This window comes from Primulina huaijiensis, chromosome 1, assembly GCF_012295235.1.
Source record: "Primulina huaijiensis isolate GDHJ02 chromosome 1, ASM1229523v2, whole genome shotgun sequence".
NCBI classification, from domain to species: Eukaryota; Viridiplantae; Streptophyta; class Magnoliopsida; order Lamiales; family Gesneriaceae; genus Primulina; species Primulina huaijiensis.
Window position 1 is genome coordinate 6070165 of NC_133306.1, and position 20144 is coordinate 6090308.

General features: G+C 32.7%; 1 protein-coding gene across 1 annotated transcript; it reads right to left on the minus strand.

Moving 5' to 3' along the window:
* Positions 1-16554: 16554 nt before the first annotated feature.
* Positions 16555-19289, minus strand: LOC140980218 (transcription factor bHLH112-like). The gene is made up of 6 exons (XM_073445937.1): positions 18773-19289; positions 17895-18597; positions 17696-17761; positions 17536-17601; positions 17370-17426; positions 16555-17195 (listed from the first exon to the last, which is right to left on the minus strand). Exons 1-6 carry the CDS (start codon positions 19072-19074, stop codon positions 17043-17045), a joined length of 1347 nt encoding a protein of 448 aa, XP_073302038.1. The 5' UTR covers positions 19075-19289; the 3' UTR covers positions 16555-17042.
* Positions 19290-20144: the final 855 nt, after the last annotated feature.

The following is a 20144-nucleotide window of genomic DNA, read 5'->3' on the forward strand; positions in this document are numbered from 1 at the left end:
GATACTACTGAAAATATGGTATTTAATTTTGATTCCTTAGAATTTACACGAGATGATCTTGTCACAGAACTGCATGACATGGTAAATGAGTTCAAAGGACTCTCGCATCGGTTCGATGAAGCCAAAGCATAAAACCAAGACATGAAAAACAAGTTAACTCTCTCCAGCTGTTCACAACAAAAAGAGGTTGACAGTTTAAAGTCAAGATAAATCTGTAGCAACTGAGAATGATGATTTGCGAAGATTATTCCATACTACTCTGAAAGAAAACAAAAGGTTGATAATATAGTCAACTCATGGAATAAGTCATATGCTTCCATTGAGAAGATACATGAGATGCAGAAACTAGTCTGGGATAGAATTGGGCTTGGTTATGACATCGATGAGTGCAGTACTTCTGAGGCACACTAGAACAATGCAATTCAAAATCAATTAAATTTATCAGATCTAGTATGGTATATGAACATGATGAGCCTGAAGTCCAAATCAATCGAAATGTAAATTTTGAGAAAAATGGAAGGCATTGTGGTCTAGGTTACATCAAATCTGAAAGTTTGAAATCCAGCCGATTTTAGCTTAGATGCAAGCCAATCCAACCGCTCACAACGGTTCAGATTGATCTCGCAGAAAACCAAGTTCGACCGGATATCACTCAAAGAAAATAAGACCTAACTGGTACTACACTTGCCGACCTGTTCAAAAGAAATACGGACTGAATGACAAGGAGAAACAGCCAAAACAACATATGGTAAAAGAAAGAACACATCACACACCACCTGATTATGCACCAAACTGCACCCAATTTGGGAGACACAATGGAAATTCTTTCAGGATAATTCAAGTGTAGGTCTCGAAGGGTCTAATCAGTTCAGGAATCAAATAGATATGAGTACCAAGTTCTTATTTCAATATTTCATGTATGGAAGAAGAAAAATCTAGAAGAATCCATTTGGTTCTTAGAAAGCGGCTGCTCCAGACACATGACAAGAAATAGACATCTTCTATCAGAAATCATTGACTACAAAGGACCGAAAATCACTTTTGGTGATAATTCGAAAGATAAAGCAGTGGGACAAGGCAAGATTATCCACGACAAAATAGTTATCAATGATGTTCTCTTAGTCGAAAACAAGTGTTACAATTTGATTAGCATCAGTCAACTATGTGACAACGGTTACACCGTTGAGTTTCACAAGCACATTTGCACGGTTAAATCTGTAGCAGGCGATATTATGTTAACTAGTCCAAGAGAACAAAACACATATAAGGTGAGTTGGAATTATGATAACTTAAATGCACCTACTTGTTTGATCACTTTAAATGGGAATAAAAATTGGTTATGGCATAAACGGCTTAATCACCTAAACTTCAAATTTATTGTCACCCTTAGCAAGTTTAAACTGATCTCTAGGGATGTAAATGAACCGAACTGTTCGCGAGCTTTTCGGATCTCGGCTCCTTAAAAAGCTCGTTCAAGCTCGTTCGTTAAGCTTATCGAGCCGAGCCCGAGCCTTATTTTGGGCTCGACAATTTTGTTGAGCCGAGCTTGAGATTAATGATGTTCGGCTCGTTAGCTCGTGAACATGTTCGATAATAGATTCGTGAGCTCAAAATTGAGCTCAGCTCGTTTAGCTGGCTCGTGAGCTCGAGCTCGGCTCGTTTAAGTAGTTCACGAGCTCGGGCTCGAGCTCGGCTCGTTTAGGTAGATCGTGAGCTCGAATTTGAGATAATTAATGAGTTATAATATTAAAATAATTATGTATGATAAATAATAATAAATTAAAAATTAAAAATTATATTAAAAATGTGAATGTTATGGCAGAAACGAGCTCGCTTAACGATCCGAACCCGAGCCAGGCACATTAAACAAGATAAACGAGCCATTAACGAGCCGAGCCCGAGCTTCGTAACTTCCGAACGAGCCGAGCCCGAGCTTCAAACCAAAAGCTCGTAACGAGCCCGAGCCGAGAAAATAGTTTAACGAGCCGAGCCCGAGCCTGATACTGTTCGGCTCGGCTCGACTCATTTACATTCCTACTGATCTCTGGTCTGCATAACATTGATTTTGCAAAAGACAGAGTTTGCAATTCTTGTCAGCTAGGTAAACAGATTCGATCAACTTTCAAGACAAATGAAGGAACTCATCGGTTCGATGTTTGGAACTATTTCACATGGATTTATTTGGACCTAACCAATAATGAGCTTAGAGGAAAATAAATATACCCTAGTGGTAATTGATTGTTTCTCCCAATTCATATGGGTGATTTTCTTGAGTTCCAAGGATCAAATCGCTGCCCAACTTATCAAACTTCTCAAGAGACTTCAGAATTAGAAAAATGCAGTGGTGGACAGAATCAGGAGTAATAGAGGAACTAAATTCTTGAACCAACTCCTGTCATCCTATCTTGAGAACCATGACATCAAATATGAGCTCTCAGCTACTACATCGCCGCAATAAAATGGAGTTGCTGAGAAAAGAAATCACACTCTTAAAGAAGCAGATAAAACTATGCTAGCAGAATCTAGGATCTCTCAGAGATTTTGGGCAGAAGCTGTCAACACTGCTTGCTACACTCAAAATTGGTCCATGATCAATAAGAAACATGAAATGACTCTATATGAGATCTAGACAGGCAAGCAGCCTGGGATTGGATATTTCCGCATAGTTGGTTGTAAGTGTTTCGTACATAATAATTGCAAGACACATTTAACCACTTTCGATGCTAAATCTGACAATGGTGTCTTTTTGGGATATTCAGCAGTTAGCAAAGCTTATAAAGTATACAATCGAAGAACTCTAACTGTTGAAGAATCCGTACATATCGTATTTGATGAATCATCTATTTGTCATTATAATAATAATAACAGTATTCATTATTTAAGTAATAAATTAGATGTTGCTAACCTTGACTCTAGCAGTGATGATAAGATAGATATGAGAAGAACGATTAAACATATTTCCGAACAAAATCCAACCATCCAAGAACAATCCCATCAGGTGGATGAACCGGTGAACAATCACCAGCTGGAAATTAACCAGATACAGGAGGAAATGGTGGAAAAAAAAAAGATGCAACTGCTCAATCCACGGAGCCCAATATATATGGACCAAGTCTCCGGTGGAATAAGAATCATCAACTCGAGCTGGTCATCGGTAACCCAACCGCTTCTCTTAGAAGCAGAAAGCAAATGATTGATGAATTTATGCATGAAACATTTTTCTCTCTGATAGAGCCTAAGAAAATTGATAAAGCACTAAATGATATTAATTGAATAGATGCTATGCAGGAAGAACTAAATCAATTTGAAAGAATTAAAGTATGGCATTTAGTTCATCGACCTACTAACATGCATGTAATTGGCAGTAGATGGGGTTTTAGAAATAAAATGGACGAAAACGGTTTGGTAATAAAAAACAAAGCTAGACTAGTAGCACAAGGCTATAGAGAGGAAGAATGCATTGATTTTTCTGAATCATTTGCTCCTATTGCTAGATTATAATCTATTGGAATATTTCTTGAATTTACCGCATTTAAAGACTTTAAAGTATATCAAATGGATGTTAAATCAGCATTTTTGAACAATTTTGCTTAATGAAGAAGTATATGTTGAACAACCACATGACTTCTTAAGTCACATTCATCCTAATCACGTCTATAGATTACATAAAGTATTGTATTGCCTAAAGCAAGCACCACGTGCATGGTATGACACATTAACCAAGTTCCTACTCGATCATGATTTTTCAATTAGAACGGTTGATAAAAACATTGTTTAAATTCACAAAGGATGATCATTCATTGTTTGTACAAATTTATGTCGATGATATCATATGGATCAATTAACCCTAAACTGTGTGAAAGATTCTCCAAAATGATGCAGGATCAGTTTGAAATGAGCATGATGGGAGAACAAAACTTCTTCCTAGGACTACAAGTCAAATAGTCAGAAACTGGAATTTCATTAACCAAGCCAAATATACAACAGATATGTTAAAGAAGTTTGGTATGGAAAATTAAAGCTGTTACCCTCATGAGTTCATCAATCAAACTTGAAAAAGATGAAGGGGAAATTTCAGTGGATACAACTATGTATCGGAATTAATTGGTTCATTATTATATCTGACTGCTAGATGGCTAGACATCATGTTTCCAGTTTTTTTGTGTGTGTGATTTCAAGCTAAACCTATGCACTCACACTACACTGCTGTTAAACGAATCCTTAAATATCTTAAAGGTACTGTTAATTAGGGTATTTGGTATCCCAAAGATTCAAGTTCTAATCTTGTGGGTTATTCATATGCAGATTACGCAGGGTGTAAAATTGACCGGAAAAACACCAGCGGATCATGTCAATTCTTGGGCGATAGACTAAATCTTGGTTCAGCAAGAAACAAACTTCTATCGCCATTTCAACTGCTGAAGCAGAATATCTTGCGGTTGGAAGTTGTTGTGCTCAATTGTTGTGGATTCAATAGTAGCTCAAAGATTATGGAATCCAAACCGCTGACTCTCCTATCTTCTGTGACAACACAAGTGCAATACCAATTACATATAATCATGTATTGCATTCTCGAACAAAGCTTAATGATATTAGACATTATTTCATCAGAGATCATTTCATGAAGAAGGAGATTCACATTGAATATGTTCTGACAGATCAGCAGGCAGCAGATATCTTCGCCAAGCCTCTACCGGACGCTAAGTTTTCTTATTTACGAAATATTCTTGGATTAATTAATCTATCATGATTATTTTTACATATTACTATGATCATTATTTGCAGAATTAAGCGTTGGATAGAATAATAGAAAACTTAAACACAAGGCAAGTTATAAAAAAAAATTAAATTTTTCTCATGCCTCTACGAGTAGTACATCTGATGAAAATTAGTATCAACTCTAGTGTTCTGTATTACAGTAGAAAACAAACTACTAGAATGCTTCTTAATTTGCTTGAAAAATCTGTTTGCACCATCGTGCTTGGTGAAAAGGATGATTCTGCAGCTTAGACTTAATAAGAACGAAAAATCTAAATTTATTCATTAAATCGGGCTTTTACACTATTTATTTCCCTATCTACAGCTGTCCTCCAGACAACCATCCAGGTGCCCATTCCATCTGTCAGGACCTCTCAAAGTAATCTGAGAAAGCAATCTTTCTCAGGACCTTCTGCTCTTTGTAGAACATTAAAAGGTAGACACCTTCACCCCTGAAGATGTCTGCAGCTCGGGGGACGCCGAGACGTCGTTGGTATTTCTTCTCCCGTGCCACCAGTTTCCTTGTGGCAGCAGGTCCTCTACAAGGGAGACCTATCTCCCTGTAGAACTGGAGATCCTGGAGCTTCTCCAAAGCATTGTCTTCATACTTTTTCTTGCGGTTGGTCACTATGGATCTCTGGAACTCTTCTGCAAGATACGGCACCGAAGAATTGCTAGCCTTGTCTCTTGTTTTTTTTTTAATTTTATTCGTCTCTGAAAAGCGTTAAGTGATTTCATCTTTAACTTGTCTGCCACTCGTCGACTGACCATTCCCCAATGCTAAGTTCATTTAACTTTGTAGTATGCATGTATTTAGGAGGAAATATTGGTTAAGTCAATAATTTAATGGGTCGGAAAGAACACGTTTCTAACCGTTGCGGTTGGAAAGTGGATAACCCATATTGATCACATGACTTCAACCGCATACTCTCTAATAATAATAAAGTTAAACGGTTCGTTTTTACTTTGTATTTTGGGCACGTTACTCAAAGTAATTGTTTTAAAGAATCAACTAATTGTCCTCTCTTATATGACGTGATGGTAATTTTTTTAAAAAAAAATTCATTATACCGCCATCTGTGACTTTTAAAATTTTAAAACCCATCCACTGACAGTCCGCCACGTGGACTGATGTGTCCTTTCCCGAACCGTATATACTCATTTCAACTTTACATTAGCATTTTGCAAGCATTCAGTATTTTCGCACTCTATTATCTTGCGATTATTGCTTTTCAAGGTTGTTTTGTAGAATTTATTTGTCAACCATCCTTCAATGACTACTTTTATTGCTCACAATACTATTACTGTCAACTTTTCTTATGTGCTTGCTATGACCGATAAACCTATGCAAGCCATATTCCAAATGCTCGCCACTTCTGGCTTTAGATCATTTTTGGGATGCAGGGAGCACTACTCCGAAACTATCTTGAAGGATTTCTTTGACTCTGCTATATGGAAAATGGTGAAATATTATGCGTTATACTCTTTACTCATATCATTAAGTGTAGTGAAAAGGTCATATCGTGTAAATTCGCTAGATCCGAAATCAAATACCTTGTCATCATATTCTTCTGGTTCTTAATTTTCCATCAGGCACTGGACTGGCTCATCATCACTTTCACTTAAGCCGGTGTCTGATCCAGAGGATTCACTCTCTATTTCTGCCCACTTATTCTAGTTCTCCTCACCAACAAGTACCTTATGATCTTTCTTCTTCTTGAATGATCTTTTCTCATCCTTCAACCTTCTACTCTTGAATGGTTTATTATAATCTTTCTTGGTTCTTTTACAATCTCCAATAAAGTGGCATCTCTTTCCACGGTTAAAAATAGGTTTCAAAATCCTCTGTCTAGTTCTTTTTATAATACAGTTTAGTAAATTTAGATTGATTCTTTCACATAAATTTACTAAACTTCTTAACGAATAATGACATGTCCTCATTGCTCAGTTGCTCAGCAGACTTCTTGCTTGAATTCTCTTTGACCAGAGAAGCAGCAATGGTCGTAGCTAGAGCTTTCATTCGTTGGGATGTAGATGGATCTTCTCCATTTCAAATACAAAGTCAAACTCATAGGCTTTGAGGTCAGCAGATAAGTCATGCAACTCCAGTTTGCTTAAATCTTTGGATTCTCTAATGGCCACCGTCTTTACATCCCAGTCTTGGGGCAAAGATTTTTTTTACCTCCAAATCAATTTCACGGTTAAAATATTCTTTACCGAGATATGCAAGTTCAATAATGATATTGCAAAACCATTCATCAAGCTCACTGAGAGTTTCTACTGGATTCATCTTGTCATTATCGAACTCTGGATGATCATCTTGTTCTATTTTGTCTGGTCGTTGCCCTCGTATAAAAGATATTTTTTGTCACATTGTCAAGATTGGTCTTCTTTTTTTAATCATATGTCCATCCGGATCGGTGTTTTTCTATAATTTATGGTGCTCCTTTGGAAAATGCAGATGTTGTGTTTGCCTTTAGGATCTTAATTGGACCATCGGTGATGACATACCACATGTCATCATCATGTGCATATAAGTGTGCTTTCATACGAATCTTTCAATCATCATAATCTTCTTTTGAGACATTGAAATTTTGTTGAAAAAAGTCATTTGAGCATATATTAGAGATCAAGAAAAGTCTCACTCTGATACCACTTGTTAAGATTGGAAATATGTTTAGAGGGGTGAATAAATATTTTAAAATTTTCTCTAAAGCACAGCCAAATAATGCGATCTGTCTTGATAGACTTAGCTATACAAGACCTTATTTTCTCAACACTTAAGAAATGATCGGACCATAAATAGTGTGGAAAACGTTCAAATGATTCTTACAAAGATTATATACTCAAATATGGTTAATCAACAAAATAATCAAGTTTAGTAAAGAAAATAAAACAAGGATTTATGGATGTTCAGAAAATCAAGCTCCTATATCATCCTTTCTTCCACTTAAGAAGTATTTTACTAGAAAACTTTGGTTTTACAATAATTTGAAACAACACGCTTCAACTTTAAGACCTATCCACTGCCTGAGTCAAAACTCCTAGTTCCATTCTTACAAGCAGTTGAGACACACAACCAAATAACCAATACAACACTGATGTAACAATATAATGAATCCACATATTCAAACTGTCGTTCAACTCTTCAAACATTCTAGAAAAAAATGTTGAGTAGTTTTAACAGGAGCCATTGATGATCCTTGATGATATGATAAATGTTCTTTGAAGTGAAGGATGCTGAGCAGTAGTTGATGAGATTGAAAAGTGCTCAGAAATCTCTTAGAAAATTCAAGCTTAGATGTTCATTGTATGCTTGTAAAATCTTGTGGTTGAAGCACTTCATTTCTTTTTGGCATTCTCTATTTGTAGAACTTTTTGCATCTTCCCGTTCAATGTTCGACTATAACTCAATAAATAAGCATTAATGCAAGTCGATGTCCTTTCTTAATTTATCGTAGACTTTAATTTATGAGAAATTTGACATTTACCAAATGAAAGAGGAAAAGGATACTGATCACAGCAAAAAGTAACTAGTTTTGCGATATGTTTTTTAAGAGAACCATTTGATCCTATGATATATTGTTTGTCGTGCATGATAAGTCTACCAAATTTTCTGATAAAGTAGGTGAGATCCTTGTAAGACTAGTGGCTTATATCTGAATATATCTTACTCAACCGTTTATAAATGTACTTCGATAATGTGAACAGCTGAGTAATCCTTATGCCAAATATTTATCGCATTAGCGGTTGAGTAGATCAAGCACGTGAGAGATTGAGTAGATCAAGCACGCTGATGATGATAAAGTGGCTGGATAGATTTGCATCTAGTGACCGGTTGAATTATTTCTTCTGAATCTTTAGGAGCGGTCGAGTACTTGTACATTGCAGAGGCAACTTGATCTAATACAATAACTTATTATTTGTTATCATCAGAAGTAAGGGGTCTAACAAAATAATTATATTATTGTATGAATTTAATTGAATTTAAAAAATTTAGTCCACATACAATTTTTATGTCAACGATTCGTATTTATCGCATGATTTACATAGGTAAAACATGATTTATGGTTTAATGTTTTATCTTGTAACATTATCTTTTATTCTATTCATTTATTTATTTTGCATCATTTATCATGTTAGTTACTCTGATATTAATTTTGTAATTCCCGATATTCAAAGTTATAATTATTAGGTGCGGATGGAGAAGATTATTCTTCATTTATGCTTAATGAATATTGATTCACTATTAGAAAAGATGTATCACCACTCATTATTGAAATCAGCTCTTCGTATGACTATCTTTATGAAAAGTGGGATATATACAATTTTTTCTCGAATAGTTTCATAAAGATTGTGATATTTCTAATGAGATCAGGGATTCAATCGAATAGCATGATATTGTTCATACAATCACAAGCACTTTAATTATATTGTTTTCTTTTTTAAATCTCACCAATATTCGAGTGCACGACTATGTCATGCACATAATGAGATATAACGGCTCATATTAAAACTATTGAAATTGAAAAGTTTGAGATATTTATAGTTCACAATATTTTGAACATACTCGCTAAACATTATTACTCATTTAAGATATTTTAAAACACACATAAGATTAAATGGTCAATAAAAGAGTTTTGACCATATGTGTTCGAGAAGAGGTTGGACTGTTATAGATTAGAGATAAAGACATGAACATGATTACTCAACTCTCATTAGTTGTGATCCAATATGGTTAATATTAGTTATAGGATTTGGTATATTGATTGTGATTCAACAATATATGTTACAAATATCGTGCAAGAATTGCAAGACTCAAGGAAGCCATAATTAGGAAGTGATTCATATATCATTTATTCAGTAAATAAGATGATTTCACATGTGGATGCTGTTGAGACTTACATTTTGGTTTTATAATTGTAGTTGGAAAAGACCTTTTATTTCAAATTTCTAAAGAAATTTGATTTCAATTTCAAGACTAGTGTCAAATAGATATTCCTTAAATTTTCAGATTTATCATTTAATTTATTGTATAAATATAATATTATTGGAAGTGATAATTTTTCTAATGGTCATTTCCGCATTAATTTACAAATCCACTATTTTAAATTTCATATTTAAGAAAATATTTGTATCAACAAATTCATTATGAATTAATATTACTCTACAATGTGACATCTGAATTTTTATTGGTTTTGACACTTGCTTGGACTACATTAAAAGTAAGTAGACCAATGTGTCAAGAAAGATGTTAAGAGAGATTTAGACATATTAGATATCATTGTTATGGATATTTATGGATTTATATGGACAAAAATATTTTATTGTCTTTTTTATGATTACTCACGATATATATATTTCTACTTGCTTCATAATATCTATGAACCATTGGATGTTTGACAAAAACATATAAGATAAAAGTAGATAAGTAATGTTGTGAGATGAGACATGATGAAAAGTATTATGATAATTACATGGAGGATGGGCATGGTGCGGAGTATGTTTGTAGCTTCAAACTTAATAATTAAAGTTATTGTTAATTGAAACTCTTGAGACTATTGTGTATATGTTTCAGATTTTAATTGATGTAGTCCATAATATGGCATTTAATTATGGGAAGGTTGAAATCCGAGTTTGGGACATAATGTTTATCTAAGGTAAGAGTTGATAATCTACAAGAAAATAAGTTAGACATGAGGATCATTAATGTGTATTTCATTGGATATGCCAAAAGGTCTAAAGGGGTATATGTTTAACTGTCCATTACAAATCATAAGGGTAGTGGAATCAAAATATGCGAATTTTTTAAAATGACTTTATTAATGGGAGCCATCAACTTCAAAATATTTGTCATTATGATGCTCATTAATCCACATAGGTTATGTATATTAATTGTTATTCACAATATCCCTCAAGTTAAAAACTGTGTTGTGGGACCAATCATATAAATTCCACAAATTTGTTATCATGATCATGTGGATCGTAATGTTCATCAAGATATTGAGCATTCGGTTGAACAACACGATATAGCTTCATTGGAAAGTGTTGATGCAACATTAAGAAGCTCTGGCGGAATTAAGAGATTAAAAATTTCAAGAGTTTATATTGTGTATCTTGAATCTAACTATTTATTTTAGAGCCAAAAATGATTTTGAGATGTTTTAATAAATCATGAGCCATAAGAAATCTAATTTATCATATAATGTCATGAATAATAAGGAATGCAATAGCAAATAATGGAGTCTAAAAGCTAATTCATTCGTCATTTGTTGTGGATGATTCTTTAAGATTGATAAAGTCTTGCTAGGAAATATTGAACAACATAAAGATAGACTTGTTGCTAAGAAACCTACTCGAGGGAAGATAATTAACTACATGGAAATATTTTTTCATGTATTTAATAAAATTTTGTTAATGTGATTATGACATTAATAGCCCATTTGAAATAGATTTACATTAGACATATGTGAAAACAATATTTCTATCATGATATATAGTAAGAATGTCATATGAAATAACATTAATGATTATTCTCTAGTGATGTGAGCATTTAATATGCAAGACTGAGAAATCTACAAATATTGATACAAGCCTCACATTAGTGATATTTAAGGTTTTATAGTATTATCTCTTCATTAACTTTTGTTGACTACATTGTGGGCCCTTGTGTATACTAGAAGGTTAGAGGGAGCCGAATTTATAGGAAAATTATAAGAGTAATAGATATTGGCTACTAAAAAGCTGCAAAATATTATGAGATATCTTCATGGCCCTAAGATTACAATCTTATATATTGATGAATTGACAATTTGGAAGTAATTTATCAGTTCAACTTTGGATTCTAAATTCGTGTTTTATTTTGAAGCACTATTGTATGGTGTATTTTAAGGAGTTTCATTTGGGCTTAGAGTTGTGAATTTTATGTCTAAGACATTAAGATTAAATTACGACAATTATGTTGTAGTCTTTGTGACTAAAGAGGCAATCAAATTGAGCATATCGACATAAAGTATTATAGTCGTTGAGAACATGTTAAGTAAAATAAAGTTGTCATTGAATATGTTATTAATGAATTGATGATCATTTTACCTAAAGGCATGCAAATTAAGATGTTTAAGGCTCATGTGATAATTAACTATGGACTTGGTTCCTAAAAGAATTTTATTACATATACATTTGGTTTATATTTGTAAAAATCATCGGTTATGATATTTTTCATATTCAGATATGTACATATTTCAATCATTTTGAGAAAATATCAATTAAGTTGGACCTAGAATAAAACATTGATTTTATTTATTAAGTGATATTAAGGAATATGATACATGTGATACATGAAAGATAATATGTCGTGTAAGAGGATATGTCGTCGTGATTCATGTATTTGGTTTTAAACTTTGGATGATTATTCAGTGCATTTGAAATACGTAAACCAAGTAGGAAAATAATTATAGATTATTTTATTATTCCATAAAATAATTTTATTGTGGTCAACATATTTCATTAAGATAAATGTAGGAGACGTATCATATTTAAAAGAAGATTAATCAAGAATATTATATGAATTTAGATGATAAAATTTTTGGCGATAGGATTTATTATATACATGATAAATATCATCAAGATATGTCACAATCAATTGAAACTCTCTCGATGATGGTTATAGAACATCTATAAAATAATGGTATAGATGGTCCCTAAATCTCACTACAACAAAAATGGCGGTATAGATAATTTGCGACTATTAGCGACGGTTGTCCAATAACTCGTCGCTCTTAGCGACGGTAAAAATAAAAACGTCGAAATAGCGATGGTTTTTTTATTAAACCGTCGCTGATTTAAGGATATCGGCCACGGTTTCAAAGGACTGTCGCGTTGTTAAACCGTCGCCGATTTTAAATCGGTGTAAACCGTCGCCAAATTTAAAGTAGCGACGGTTTCACTAAAACCGTCCCTAATTTAAAATTTCGGACCCATTTTCCGCAGCGTGCTAATAATATGCATGCCGTGAATGATATTATCGACGGCGTGCGATTAATGTACGCCGTTAATATCTACACATGATTTTTTTAAAAAAAATGATTTACTTTTAACAGCGCGCATAAACATGCACGCTGTTAATAATACTATTAACGGCGTGCATTTATTGTGCGCTGCGAAAATATAATTTTTTAACAGCACACATAAATGCATGCTGCGGATATTACTATCCGCAACGTGCTTTTAATGCACGTCGTTATTTTTTCAAGTGCAAGACTATTAACAGCGCACAAATGGGTGCACGCCGTGAAAAGTAGTATTCGCAGCGTACTTTTAATGCACGCTGTTGATGACGTGCTGCGGAAAATCATTTTTCATGTAGTGTCTATATAGTTATTCAGTAATATAACATCCATACAATTACATAAACATTTAGAAGATTCTTGTTTTCGGTGTTCGTGGGATCTCTAGTTTCATCTTAAATTAAATATCAATGGCCGGGGGTAATAATTCGTTCTTATTTATATTTTCGCATATCGATTTTTCTGTGTTATGTTTGTACGTATGTAAATCGAGTTTAGTGGTTCAGTATATTAAATATCTAACAGGCTCTTTAAATGAAAATTTATGTAGTTATAACATGGGTTTCGTAGATTATCTTACTTGTAATTTTATCGAAACAAATATTAGTAAGACGATAAATTAAGTAATATATAAAGAATAACAATTAAAATGGTTAATACTGATATTTGAAAGAAAAAATAACTAGCAAAATCCATTGCAACTAGTATATATATTGGAGCTTGCTAGACATATAGTGGCATTATGCCAACAGTTAACCATAATTTTTTGACGAAAAAGGCAATAGGTGTTTTGTAAGATAGGTCAATCTTGCTCATATTTATAATAAAAATTTATATTTTTGTCAAAAAAAGTAAAAAAAAATTCATGAATGACCCAAATAAAATATTTGTTTCGCAAAATTGACCCGTGTTACAGTCTACCTAAGATTTTTGTGTTTGATCTATAGTTTTAAGATCATATACATCACATTTAAAAAAAAAAAACTTAAATTGGCGAAGTGTTTTATTTCTTTTTCATGTTTAAAATAATATTTGTAACACATATCACAGGTATTTTCACAGTTGGAAAAAAGCATCCTGCCATTTGATTTATTTCTTAGTCACTTTAGACTTAAAGACGCCAAGAAAACTTTTTACCCAAAATGCAAAAAGTGGTTCCCGGACGTACCTTTTACTTTAAATTAAAAGCATACAGCATCTTGTTCTGCTGATAATTTGAAATTTGTTTGATATTGTTAATTTTTAATTTAAAAATATAATAATAATTAATAATAAGCTCTTTTAATCTGTCTCCATCTAACAATTAATATTAATATTTGTGGCGTCCTGACTAAGCTGTACCAAATTTTATTATTCAAAGTACAAAGATTGCATGTACTTATAGATTTATTCTCCAAAACGTTCTACATTGTAAATTCGTATAAAAAATATATTCGATGGCTTTTCAATTGATGGATACCTGAAATTATTTAATTTCTTACAATATATTTTGATATTGTGTCATATTGTAGGAAGATTTTTTTTTTTTTTTTTGAAGTATATACTTTACAATGTATCTATCATGCATGGCTTCATTTCTAGAAGTCTGCTAAAAGGAATGGTGCATTTCAATTTGGGAATATTTGTTTCTGTTATACCCTTGTTCTGAAATATATCGTTACTGTTTCAGTTCATTGACTGATTCCCTACATGAAGGATAGAGTCAAGATTCAAAAATATATGAGGATGACTCTGTCTCTGTTAAACAATAATCAAGTTGAACATTCGGTTAAAATGAACCGAACTTTCTAAAATTGTTTATCCGAATTTTTTTCATCCAACTGAACCGACCAAACTTAATTTACTATGTAAGCTGAACAAACCGAAACAAATCGGTTATTTGGGTTGGTAACCAAATTAACCGAACTTTTATAATTTTTTTTAAAAAAATCAAGTTTTAATTAAAAATGTAATATAAAAATTGAATTAAGTAAATTTATATTTTATTTATTAAAAAATTTATTTTTAAGTCTAATTCTATTGTCCGATAAAATTTTAATAGAAATTTTTAATATTTATATATTTATAAACTTTACTATAAATTTAATAATATTAATTTTTTTGTAAAAGTTTGGTTAACCGAAACTTTATATTAAAAACCGAAAGCAAACTGAGCTAACCGATATTTTAAAAAAGCAAAACCAAACTTCCTAATAAACTGAACCGATTTTTCAAATTAATTCAGTTCACTCAATTATTTTGTTTTAAACATATATTTTCTCACCCCTAAACTTTAATTGATGTTTGTCCCTTACTTATCAATGTTTGCTTTTTTGTTTTAAAAATAATTTGATAGTTTTTTATTTTCATTCCTTGAGTTACCTAACTAGAAAAATCCAATCGTGTTAAACATTTCCAACAAAGAATTATTTTTCAAATATAATAATTATTCAATTTTCTCAATAATTCTCGAATATTTCAACCAATTAATTATTTTTCCCAAATTTTGTTGTAGTAAATTTTTAAGATAAAAATTAAACTTGAAAATTCATATACATTATAAGACAATATTATCTCAACTCAAATAATCACAACTAAATATTTGGCATAATTTTAGAGCTGTCGAATTTTACATCAAAGTCACATAATTTCAGAATTTACGATAATAAATCAACCAATAGATAATAATAATGTGTGATTTGTGGGGGTTGTTTTATTTTTAATTTTTAACACGGGTCTGAAAAAATACTATATATTTTTTAAAAAAATAGGTGAAGCTGTAGCTCATCCTAGCCCAAGGGTGGTTCTACCCCTGTCTGCATGTCAACCTCTTTGCATGGGAATGAAATTGAAGATAAAAAAACAAAGTCAGTTTTAGTACTGATCATTTAAATTCTGATCAAGAATAACATTTTTATTAATGTAACTAGCGTGTTTTTCATTTTTATTCATGTTGGTTTTCACCACACGGAGGAGTTCATAATTTGTAATATCGTTTCCACCTCGAGTGTTGACATTATACTAGAAGATGATGAGGTGGCTGACACAGAAAATGGTGAAGTGGTACCAAAACTTATTGAAATGGTGTTAGACATTATTGATGTATCTGATGTCAAGTTAGCACGACGATGAAAAAAAATAAAATTGAAATAAATACAAATTAATAGACTAAATTGTGAATTAATCGATAACAATTAATTACATGTTAAGACTTAAAAGAGGTAGAACCGAGTATTTAATTATATTCTCGTTTACGGTTGTAATAAGAATTGCCTCAATATTTACGAAACAAAATTGAATGGTTTATGGAAAATTTATTTTAAATTTTTAAGATAATTTTCGAGTTTTAGAACTGATATTATATGCTGCCATTATCTCAATCTCAGTAATGACAAGAACACAAAAATTAATATGAAACAATTTTACACATCAATTTAGTAAAACGGATCTTCAAACAACAAGAAGACAAAAATTTGTGTGAGACGGATCCTTTATTTGGGTTATCCATAAAAAAATATTACTTTTTATGTTAAGAATATTACTTTTTATTGTGAATATCGATAGGATTGACCCGTCTAACCAGATACCTAATCCAACCAGAAACCCTTGCTAAAAACATGCCGAAAAGGACGGCTTTCTAACTTCCGCCACCAAAATAAACAATTGAAGAGTAAAAAACACAATTATTTATAAGATCGCTTTGCATTTATAAAATTAAATAAATTATCAAGAATTCCATCGACGTCGATCCTCTTTCTTTCAATAATTATATATATCTAATTTTGAATAAATTAAAGCTCGTGGAACTGAAACACTACATAAAATAAAGAAACAGGAACAAAGCTTCCACTAATATAATCTGCTAAATTTAGCTCTATCTCGTATTATTATACCTAAACTAATTAATCTATAGCTAAATTTAGCACCTGTTCCTGTTCTTCGATCGATCTTAAATTCTTAATACATATTATATTACAATTCATCATTCTATCCTACACAAGATATGGCCCAGAATTGGCTGTCTTCCACGGACGGTCGCTTCTTTTCTTATCTTTTCCATTATTTTCCGGTCTTGAATTCTTGGGGGGAAAAAAAAAAGCAAAACAAAAACAAAGACAAAAACAAGTTGGGATTCGTTTTTGCGTTCTTTCTCAATCCAGCGTTTTCACGGATAGAAATTAAGATACAGTCTTGTTCTAGAAAATCAGTGGTTTTTTCCTTGGCCTAATTTTCTTTTCTCTACCTGAAGCTGACACCAAATGTGTGTGTCCAGAAATCAGATGTAGTCTCAGCAGCAACAGGGGAGGTGCTCGATATCGGCACCAGGCAAAGGCCTCGGCCTTTTAAATCTATTTTTAACCCTTCTCGATCCTTAGGTTTATTACCCGCGGCCTGCATAAAATATGTATGCTGAAGCTACGACCAAGAACGGCTTAAATTTACAAATTTTAATTCTATATTATTGTTAAAGATCATCGGTTTCGAGCATTTTCATATATAAGGCCTTAAAGCAAATTGAGTGGAAAAATAAATAATTGGACTTAGTCATCTAATTCCTAGATCTACCTGTTGATGTTGCAGTACTGGAGGAGATCCATTTTTCAAATATGGAGTACTTAATACCTGTAAGTGAGTGACATACAAAAGTATGTATAAAAATCTGAGTTAAAAGTGTAATTAAAGAGCAATAATGAAGCATTTTGAGTGAAGTTATTGTAAGGGTCTAGCATACCTTGACTTGATCATGGAGAAACTTGATATATTCAATTGCTTCATGCAGAACTGATGCTGTATCAGTCTGAAAGGATAATAAACCTTCAGTTAATCTAAAAAGGACTTATAAAATATTAATTAAAGCTGTTGAAATGTGGAAAAAAGATGGAATATTTTACCTTCCCGAAAGGTGAAACCAACTGCTGGAGGGCGGTTACTCGATCCCCCAGTTTCTCTTTTCGGACCTGTCGAAAAAGTTGGAAGTTAACATCCGTTTTCTTGCAAGAAACAGTGGTTAAAAAAAAGAAGAAGAAGAAGACTAAAGTCGCCATTAAATTTTTTTCAAAATCTGAGTATGATCAAGTCTATTTACTGTACCTTAAAGGTTGGCAACGGTGATGGAGTCTCGATCCGGGGACGCTTTATTGCCCGTTCGCTGCTGTTTTGTTTCTTTGCCATCGAGGCTATGTCTCGGGCTCCTTCGTGATTGTTTGCAGCACTGATATTAATTGGGATGTTACTTTTTATGCTGTTGTGAACTGATGGAAGGATTGGGGAGTTTGTGGAAGGGATAAAGTTGGACGAATCATTGCGGAAAGGTGGAGTGGCGTTCCAGAAGCGTGTGGTGTTGTTACTGAACGGCAAATGATTAGCAGGCGGTTGCCTTGATGGCTGGATCACCATGGAAGAAGATTTAGGCAAACTGGACAGTAATAATTCGTTCTGATTCATTCCATAGTTTGCTTCCGACAAATAATTCATCTCCTGGTCATCTAAGAAAGATAATACGTGAGGCTGAGAATTATCTTGGCCCAACAAATTCTGCATCAAGGATGAAGTGTAGCTATATGAAGATGGATTCAGTGGAAAGTTGACAGGTATTTCTTCGCAAGTTGCAGCACATGATTCGATGGAATTAGCGGTGGAATTTAATGGCTGGTGATGTATAGAAAAATCCTGATTCACTTGTTTGAATGGGTTGCCGGGCAAATCTTCACAGAAATTCTTGGGATTGATCCAGTTTTCTTGCCGATAATTCATGATTTGAGAATAATTTTTCTCTGATCTCCCACTTTCATGCCTGCAAGATGACAAGAAGAAAACAAATGAAAAACTTGGACAACTGACTGTCTTCTGCAGATGATTACAAACAAAACAAATCAAAAAATCCCAACTTTTCTCACGAGTGCTACTGAATTTCTTGACCAGTAGCAGGGCAAGAAGTTGGTCTCTAAACAATCGAAGCAAAAACTTACAGAAAATCCTGATTCCAGCAATCAGTTGACAAGCTTCCATTTGAAATTCGCGGCTGAGTTTTTGGTGCATCTGGAAAAGTAGTGCAGCTACCATCGGAAGCTGAACCGGCGGAGTCATCGCTTGATATCACCGTGTTATTCACGTCCATCACCGGTTCATCACAATTACTCGGCCACCCTAAGTTTCCGAAGTCGTTGACTGCCCATGAACATGGCGATGAACCGAACAGATTTCTCGGCGAATTCCACCAGTTCGCGCTGCAAACTTGAAATTCTTCCGCCATATCCACCTGTGAAATCATGCAAGTGTCCCGAGAATTTGCCCTAGCTCTATTTTATTTCTTGTGAATTGCTTGTTCTTTCTCAAGTCAGATGAATTGCTTGTTATATATATATATAAACTGGAATTCTTGGATTTTGCGAAATGGGTTTTGTATGAAAGTAAATTCAATCCAGACCGATGTATATATATAGACATGGCTATATGTATACATGAACAGTTGGTGGAGCAGACAGTAAATTAAACTACTGGAATTTGGTTGACATTCGAGTTTTGAATAGACAAATGAAATTAGTTTGTGGAATTTTATTATATCGGAATTAGAGGAAAAAAAGAATTTTACTTGGAATACTATCTTTTTTTCATGTGCAAATGTTAGTTTTTATTCTGCATTTTATTGATGTAATAGATTTGATATATTATAAATATGAATTTGTATTCATAAAAAAAAGACAAAAACTTGTGTGAGACGGTCTCACGGGTCGTATTTGTGATACAGATCTCTTATTTGGGTCATCCATGAAAAAGTATTACTTTTTATGCTAAAAGTATTACTTTTTATTGTGAATATGGGTAGGGTTAACCCGTCTCACAGATTAAGATCCGTGAGACGGTCTCACATGAGTCCCACTCAAAAAAAAATTAGTTGTGATTTTTCATTTTTGAATGGCAACTTTACGAATTCTGCCATGGTAATATACCCTTGCTTTTCAAAAAATAATTAGATTATTATGTTTTTAATATGCAAAGTTTTAAATCATTCACTCCTCTTTATTATTACCAGTAATATGCTAATAAATTATTTTTTATGCAAACATTTTTTTGTTAGAAATAACTTTTGATTATATTTAATATAAAATAGGATTATTTCATGTCACTTTCAAATTTTATGGTGTTTTGTAGGTTTATTCTTTTTTTAAAAAAAAAATTTTTGAATTTTTTTTTTTTAAAAAAAAGTTTGAGGTGATGTAGTAATTTTGTGATTATTTTATAAAATTTCATTTATCTACTACTTTTGATGAAGGCATTAGTTTTGTCCTTTCATAAGAATAAACAATTTCAACTTGCTAGTATTTGGGATATATATATATA